The sequence below is a fragment of the Triticum urartu genome, chromosome 2A (genome assembly GCF_056163025.1).
Source record: "Triticum urartu cultivar PI428250 chromosome 2A, HENAU_Tu73, whole genome shotgun sequence".
NCBI lineage: Eukaryota > Viridiplantae > Streptophyta > Magnoliopsida > Poales > Poaceae > Triticum > Triticum urartu.
The window spans coordinates 16490186-16499081 of NC_141874.1; the positions used below are offsets into that span (position 1 = coordinate 16490186).

At 41.4% G+C, this 8896-nt stretch overlaps 1 protein-coding gene and 1 pseudogene across 1 annotated transcript; both read right to left on the reverse strand.

The window, feature by feature from the left end:
* Nucleotides 1-1085: 1085 nt before the first annotated feature.
* On the reverse strand, nt 1086-4615 carry LOC125534750 (1-aminocyclopropane-1-carboxylate oxidase homolog 6-like; annotated as a pseudogene).
* Nucleotides 4616-6156: 1541 nt separating this feature from the next.
* Nucleotides 6157-8574, reverse strand: LOC125540673 (1-aminocyclopropane-1-carboxylate oxidase homolog 2-like). Its single transcript, XM_048704261.2, has 3 exons — nt 8011-8574; nt 6632-6953; nt 6157-6527 (listed from the first exon to the last, which is right to left on the reverse strand). The coding sequence occupies exons 1-3, from the start codon at nt 8523-8525 to the stop codon at nt 6273-6275; spliced, it is 1092 nt and encodes a 363-aa protein (XP_048560218.1). The 5' UTR covers nt 8526-8574; the 3' UTR covers nt 6157-6272.
* Nucleotides 8575-8896: the final 322 nt, after the last annotated feature.

Consider the following 8896-nt stretch of genomic DNA (forward strand, 5'->3'; position numbering starts at 1 on the left):
TATAGGAAAAATCAAAATGTATGAAAAAATTTAGACATCGGTTAAAAAAAGATAAAATGAAAATAAAAGACCGAATAATATCAAAGAAAGAAACAAGGAAAACCAAAGAAAAAGAAAAAGGAAAAAGGAAAAAGGAAAACTGAAGAAAACAAGAAAACCCAAGAAAACCCAAGAAAACAATGCCAAAACATTGGAATACCGACAATAAACCTGAAAAACAATAACTCGCTCTCAGCTACAATGTTGGACCGGCCCCACTTTGTAGGCAATTCCAAATTGGAATCAACACAGGAGAAACATTGCTCTTATGGAGAAATGAGAAATCCATCCCCAAATCGAGCGAGATACCAAATCGGCAAATCACCAAATACCAAAAAAGTATGCTATCTCGGAAATTTGAGATGAAATGAGAAGGGCAGAAATGTCAAGAGATCTGGCTCGTTGGAATCATTTTTTGGTCGTACAAAAAGGGAGGGCATTCAAGGAATCATGGCATAAAGACTATGATTGGTTGAAGTAGCGATGAGAGGATGCCACATTTGCTTCTACGACTACAACTTAAATTCTTTGAACGACCGTCGAGATCATTTACCCCGAGAATCTCGTGTTTTCAACTACATATTAAAGATATACTTCCATCTTATAAAGAGCTACAGCTATTACCACATTTGTGCTAAGATCTACATTCACAATTCTTCGTTTCACATGTTGTAGGTGTCACTTGGTTTTGTGGAGTTCTATTATGGCATCAAGTTCACATTGCAAGGAAAAATACTATTTTATTAGTTCCGAAGAACATTTTTTTGTTTTACCTATTTTTAGTAATTGATTCCATGAGTTTTAGTCATATAAGCTTGCATTCGTACAAAAAGATTTTAGACCCTAAATGTTCGCCCTGACCATGATCAATTCCTAGACCCACCACTGGCCACGACACAAGTTCTTGGAAAACTGCAATTACTTGCATGTATGCAAGTTTACTATCCATTTCTTAGCACTGCATATTGCTCAATTCTTCGTATTCTACATATACATGGTTGTCATTTGCACCAACAGAGCACAAACTCTCCTTCACATACCACAATTCATAAATGGTAATGAGAAATAGCAGTTTTCGCATCTAACCCAATGGAGTAGTAATGTTTGATGTAATCACTAGAGAGTTTCCCTATATAACGATGGGTTCTCGTCAAACAACAACTCCTTAATTGGACTGTAAATACTTGTCGAATTTGGATCGATGTGTGTTCCAAAGAAGTACGCGACTGAGACCCGTGGAGTAACGTTCTTCGCCAAAATCCTATGTTCAACTCTCCTAAATCCATCATTGGAGATCAACTGCACATTTTTGTAACATAAAAGAAATAGTTGATGATCAGCCAAAGCTGTTGTGTTGAACAAAACAAATAATTAAGGGTGGTTAACCATGATTTAAATACTTGTAAGATATCACCGATATTCACAAATGAATGCTCGGGGTGTTGGTGTGGCGTCTACCCACTTATCCTCATTATTGAAGATCTGGAGGCCGCCGTTTTCACCTTGGAGGAGTATGGTCAGGAAACCACCGTCCAAATGTCGGCATGTCCCGATGGCGAGTTCACCTGGGGGCAAGGAGGGTAGTAGTCGCATAGTAAGACTTGCCCTTGCTTGCACTCTATATCTGCCAGGTGGCTTGGTTTGAGCCCAAGAGCTTCCGAGAGCAGCTTGAACAAAGTGTTCCCCAAATTCTTCACTTAGTGGGCATATTCAAACAACGCATTGCTTCAAATAAACATTTTAGTGTTGGGTGGTTTACTTCAAACATGTGATTTAAGAAGAATTCCTAAAAAATCACAACAGAAAGATGTCCTATGGAAAGTAATTTGACTGCGCAATTTAGCTCTAATAAAATAGTCAACAACCAACTATGAACTCACACAAACAATGCATACTTCATATAGGTATAAATTATATTACATATCTATTGTATACTAATAAACAGGGAAGAAAAAATAAAGATGTCCTATACAGCAAAACATTGGCGGGCCTATGACAATCATTAGATCTACCTAAATGTAACTAAACAGATTAAATCCATTAGATCTACACAATTGATACATATTGTATCCGCTAGGCCCTCATAAGTGTAAGCACACGTATCATAACTGTTAGTTCTATATAATTGTACTTTCACAGATTGTACCTTTTTTATCTACATAACGGTACCTAAATATATCGTATCCGTTACATCTACATAACCATACCTAAATAGATTGCATATGTTATATCTTCATAACATATAGATCTTCGTATCTAAAAAATCACTATTGTAGACCATCATACTTGCACTTAGTTAGATCTCACACAATTATTTAAGTGCACATGTTAACTCTTAGTTGAAGTATAAATGGCGAGTACATGTGATTTAACCATGTTAGTCGTCACCCTGAATATCTTGTAAAAACTACCACCAATGAAAATATCTCTTACCACCCGCGCTATGGCTAAAATATCATGTATTAGAGAATCTAGATGAACTCCTAAAAGGCTTTAACTCCTCAAAAGATTCCTTTTGGTTCTCTTTCGAGGAGTTAATAAAGGTCATTTTGACATGCACGTGAACTTCCGGTGTTAGTGTATGTGTAATTCGTGTGTTAGTGTATGTACTTTTCATATTATTGCATGTGTGTACTTCCATGATTAGTCTGTATACTTCACATGTTAGTTTCCTGGTACAATACAAATAGCAAAAGGAATATAGATATCGTGTGTGGTTCTTCGTTCCAGTATTTTTCATTTATTCAATAAAAAACCTTCGTAAAGTTTCAGGTCATTTGGAGCTCCGGGGAATCGCTATTGTTTTAGCTCTTTTGGGTCCAGAATTCCAGCTACCTGCAATCTCCCTCTTCATGTAGAATGATACGTCCAATTTGCATCATGTTTTCCTATTGATATTTATAATGTATTTGGTCATTATTTCACTTTATGATGCAATTCTTATGCCTTTTCACTCTTAATTTGCAAGATTTATATGAAAAGGAAGATTACCGGCAGTTGGAATTCTGGACCTGAAATAACTACAGTAGATATACCTATTCTAAAGAGCTCCAAATGAACTGAAACTTCATGAGGATTTTTTATTGAATATATTAAAAATATTGGAGGAAAGAAATACCAGAGGGGACCCACCAGTTGCCAGGGCGCGCCCTGATGCCTTATGTGGCCCAAGGAGGCCTCTGGCCCCTTCCTTCTGCTACATAAGACCATTTACCCTAAAAAATAGGAGAGGACTTTCAGGATGAAGCGCTGGCGTCTTGAGGCGGAACTTGGGCAGGAGCACTTTTGCCATCCGGCGGAGCGATTCTACCAGGGATACTTCCCTCCAGGAGAGGGAAATCGAAGCCATCGACATCACCAACGATCCTCTCATCGTGGGAGGACCAATCTTCATCAACATCTTCACCAACACCATCTCATCTCAAACCCTAGTTAATCTCTTGTATTCAATCTTTGTCTCAAAACCTCAGATTGGTACATGTGGGTTGCTAGCAGTGTTGATTATAGCTTGCAGTTGATGCTAGTTGGTTTATTTGGTGGAAGATTATATGTTCAGATCCTTAATCATATTCAATACCCCTCTGATCTTGAACATGAATATTATTTTTGAATAGTTACATTTGTTCCTGAGGACATGGGAGAAGTCTTGTTATAAGTAATCATATGAATTTGATATTCGTTCGATATTTTGATGATATGTATGTCGTTGCTTCCTTTAGTGGTGTCATGTGAACGTCCACTACATGACACTTCACCATAATTGGGCCTAAGGGAATGCATTGTGGAGTAATAAGTAGATGATGGGTTGCTAAAGTGATAGAAGCTTAAACCCTAATTTATGCGTTATTTCGTAAGGGGCTGATTTGGATCCATATGTTTCATGCTATTGTTAGATTTATTTTAATTCTTATTTCGTTGTTGCGGATGCTTGCGAGAGGGGGTAATCATAAGAGGGTTGCTTGTTCAAGTAAGAATAACACCCTAGCACCGGCCCACCCACATATCAAATTATCAAAGTAGCGAACGCGAATCAAATAAACATGAAAGTGACTAGTTGATAATTCCCATGTGTCCTCGAGAACGCTTTGTTTTATATAAGAGAACGTTCCGGCTTGTCCTTTGCTGTAAAAAGGATTGGGCCACCTTGCTGCACTTTTTTACTATTGTTGCTTGTTACGAATTATCGTGCTACAAAATTATCTATTACCTCTGCTTTCAGTGCTTCCAGAGAATACCTTACTGAAAACCACTTATCATTTCCTTCTGCTCCTCGTTGGGTTCGACACTCTTATTTATCGAAAGGACTACCATTGACTCCCTATACTTGTGGGTTATCATTGCACTTGCATAATCAAATAGAAAAGACATTAAAATTGCATCACAAAGTGAAATAATGATAAAAACACTATAAATAACAATAAGAAAACATGATACAAAATGGACTTATCATTCATGCAACAGATTGTCTGACGAGGAGTAGTACGCAGATGAGATGGTGTCGATGCAGGCGGTCCTTGAAGACTCGGAGCGTGCGGAGGAGCATGTTCTCAATTTCAAGGGCTCGGTCAAGGGTCATCGAGTGCTCAACCGCCAATAGGGCGTGTTGGCCATTTGACACTGATGGTGTCTAATCGACTATTTGCCCCTGATGCACTATTTATTGACCATTTTCGTTGGCATTTTCAGATGTGCAAGACTATCTTCGATCATTTGTACCATGGTGTCCGGTCCTATGATGACTACGTCTTAAAGAAGCACACCGTGGGACCGATTGGCTTCTCTGGTTGGCGGAAGTGAGCGGCCGCACTACAGATATGGCACGACCGCTGATTCATGGGACGAGTACCTACGGATGTTTGAGAGCTCATGCGAAGATGCCATGGTCAGGTTTGCAACTGCCATGGTCGAGGTGTTCAGACCTCGGTACCTGAGAGAACAAACTATGGTAGACACCAAGAGGCTCTTGGCAACCTCAGAAGGAAGAGGGTGGCTAGGTTTGCTTGGATCTCTTCACTTCATGCATTGGAAATGGAAGAACGACCCGAAGTCTTTACAAGGGCAATATCAAGGTCATGTTAAGAAGCCCACCATCATTCTTGAAACAGTTGCATAATTGGATCTTTGGATCTAGCATGCTTTCTTTGGCATGCCCGGTCTCACAATGACATCAATATACTGGAGCGATCACCATTGTTTGCGACGCTAACTGAAGGAAAAGCTCATCCTTGCCATTATACTTTTAAATGGACATGAGTAAACATGGGCTAGTATCTGGTTGATGGTATCTATCCTCTTTGGGCTACCTTTGTTAGCACCATCTCTAACACAGTTGGCCAAAAAATGGCTCACTTTGCCAAAAGACAAGAAGCAGCTAGAAAGGATGTCGAGAGGGCATTTGGAGTTCTGCAGGACCGTTTTGCAGTTTTTCCGGAGACCTTATGGGAGATGATGACATGTTGTGTGATCACGCACAACATGATCGTCGAGGATGAGGGTGGTAATGCTGCCGCAGCTCTTTAATTTGAAAACAGGGGTGATCCTATCAAACTTTCAGACCAAAATCCAGCCACATTTGAAGAGTTTATTCAAATGCATCAATAAATTCGGTATTGGTCAACTCACGAGCAGTTGAAGGAAGATCTGATTGAGCATCAAGGGGTGGTTAAAGGGGACAACAATGTGGGGATGTGATATTTGAACTTTTTTAAGTTTGAACTAGTGTTGCATGCGCTATTTAAACGTTTGGACTCTATGTATGCGGCTATTTGATCGTGCGAACTTAGAAACATGAGGGAGGCCGGATATATGTGACTACCGTTGAATGGCGGTCTCCCGTGTTCGTGTCCACGGATTGGCTCCCTGTCCACGGAGGGATGCAGGAGCAAATTTGCGGGTTGCCGTTGAAGATGCCGTAAGACTCTATGTTAGTAGTTTCGAAGTCCTTTTTTTCTAATGTTTTTTCTCCCGAATTGAGTACTTGAATTCAACAAGCTCTTGTTAAGTATACTTGCATTTGTAAAAAAAATAGACCATTATTGCCCGCGCCTAGGTTAAGTTCAATTCCTAGATCCGCCACTCGCCATCACACTAGTTGTCGGAAAACTGCAAGGCCTAACATGTATGCAATTATACTATCCATTTCTTAGCATTGAACATTGCTCAATTATTCATGTTCTAGGTATACATGGTTCTTGTTTGCACCAAGAGAGCACAGGCTCTCCACATATCCCAGTTCATAGCTGGTAATGAGAAATAGCAGTTTTTGCATCTAACCCAATGGAGTAGTAATGTTTGATGTAATCACTAGCGAGGGTTTCCCTATATAACGGTAGCTTCTTGTCAGACAGTAACTCCTTAATTGGACAGTAAATCCTTGTTGATGTCGGATCGATATGCGTTCCGAAGAAGTTTGCAATCGAGACCCGTGGAGCAACGTTCTTCGCCAAAACCCTATGTTCCACGCTCCTAAACCCATCGTTGGAGATCAACTGCACATTATTGTAACGTAAAATAAATAGTTTAGAATGAATGGCACACGCCACTATGTTGAATAAACCAAATAATTAAGGGTGGGTGAGCATGATTTAGGTACCTGTAAGAGATCACCAATGTTCACGATGAATGCTCCAGGAGTAGGAGTGACGTCTACCCACTGCTCCTCCTTTAAGATCTGGAGGCCGCCGATTTCGTCTTGGAGAAGTATGGTTAGGAAGCCACCGTCTGAATGTCGGCTTGTCCCTATGGCGAGTTCTGGCTGGGGGCAGGGAGGGTAATAGTGGCACAGTAAGACCTGGGCTTGGTTGCACTCTATATCTGCTAGGTGGCTTGGTTTGAGTCCAAGAGCTTCTGAGAGCAGCTCGAGCAAAGTGTTCCCCAAATTCTTCACTTGGTGGGCATATTCAAACAACACATCACTGCAAATCAACATTTAAGTGATAAGTCATTTATTTCAAACATGTGATTTAAGTAGCATTTCTGAAAAATAACAACAAAAATATGTCCCATAGAAAGTAATTTCAAAGCATAGCTATAATCAATTAGTCAATAACCAAGGATGAACTCACACAAACAATACATACACCATTTAGGTATAAACTATATGGCATATTTATTGTAAACTAAAAAACGAGAAGAAGAAACAAAGTCATGCTAGAAATTATCGCACGAAAAGTAAAACATTCCCTCGATGATTTGGTGGACCTATCACCATCTTTAGATCTACGTGAATGTATCTAAACAGATCAGACCCACTAGATCTACATATCTTTTTTTTTGCGGGGAACTAGATCTACATATCTGATACATATTGTATCCACTAGGTCTTCATAATTGTAGCACACAATTCATAACCATTAGATCTCAATAATTGTACTTAAACAAAATGTATCCTTTAGATATACATACAGTACAAATTAAATCATATCCGTTACATCGACATAATTATTTTTAAACATATTGCATATGTTATATCTTCATCACCTATAGATCTTCGTTTCTCAAGAAAATCACTATGGGTAGATCATCATACTTGCATTTAGTTAGATCTCACACAATTATTTAAGTGCACACGCTAATTATTAGTTGAAATATATACGACGAGTACATGTCATTTAAACATGATAGTCGTCATCTTGTAAAAAACTGGCGTCAATGAAAATATTTCTTACCACCCACGCTATGTCCAAAACATCATGCATTATGCTTTCCTTTAACACTGGTTATTTTATTTTATTTTGCTTTTTTCTCCATGATAGTTCTTTTCTGGAAGTTCTGGCAAAAATAAGTTCTTTTTTTAGGGGTAAAAAAAACTCTTTTCTGGAAGGGGCAAATCAATCAAAGTGAGTTATATGAAACCCACAAAAAAACAGGTTATACGAAAGTTTATTAGAAAAAAACGGGGCCCAGCATTAGCTTGTGCCAATCATAAAACCAAGATAGGAGAAACTACTGTGATACCACCAGAGCACTCACCGGCAGCTGTCCGGCAGATCATCGGCGTCAGGCGGGTTGGGCGCCATGCGGAGGTAGAGCGTGTCGCGCCAGTTGGCCACGGGCGACTGATACAGGTCGAAGTTGCAGTGATACTTGACCGCCCTCACCGGCTCACGCGAGTAGAGCCGCGCCTTGTCACTACCCTCACCACCATCGGCCTCGTGGAATGCCCGCACAGCATCGGTCGCCACGGCCATCACCGTCTCCGGCACCCCATGGCCCGTCACCTGGAAGAACCCCCACTCTGCCGCTGCCCGACGGACGGCAGCCACCACAGCCGTGTGGTCACCGCATCCGAGGTCGATTATCGGGATGGCTGCTAGTTCCTGGCCGGCGTGGACGGTGGTGTGCTGCCGTGGCTCATGGTGCTGGTCGGGGACACGGAAGATGCGCGGGACGTGGGTGACGCCGGAGGCGACGAGGCCGCGGACGCCGGCGTAGGTGGCGTCCAGCGCGCGGAGCTCGGCTGCGCGGTCGTAGGAGGTGGCCGACATGGTTTGGTGGCGCACGTACGTGATCGTGGATGGGTGGTGGCGTGGGTGTGATGGATAGGTTTGGCTGCTCGAGTGCTCTTCTATATGTAGTAATTTCTAGCTGGTGAGTGTGCTTGCTGGAGTGCAGCTGCTCGTGCTGAAACTGTGCCGCGAGAGCGACCGGGAAGAAGGAAGGCCTAAAACGTGGGTGGCTCCAGAATTAAATATCCATGTCGCATGGCACGATAGAGGCGCGGCGACCAGGCCTTGCGCACGCACGACCAGGAAACGACTTCTTCCGCCGCGCTCCAGTCCCTACGGCAATCGCATGACGCTACGTACATTCGTAAGGCTAGTCATTGTGGAAACGAACTTATCTTCGTAGTGAGTAG

Excerpts from the sequence above, each read along its gene's own strand:
- LOC125540673 (XM_048704261.2), bottom strand. The coding sequence starts at position 8,525 with ATGTCGGCCACCTCCTACGACCGCGCAGCCGAGCTCCGCGCGCTGGAC. Across the intron at positions 6,954-8,010 it reads GATCTGCCGGACAGCTGCCG|TGATGTGTTGTTTGAATATG; the intron begins GTGAGTGCTCTG and ends GTTGATTTGCAG. Across the intron at positions 6,528-6,631 it reads ACATTGGTGATCTCTTACAG|TTGATCTCCAACGATGGGTT; the intron begins GTACCTAAATCA and ends AATAATGTGCAG.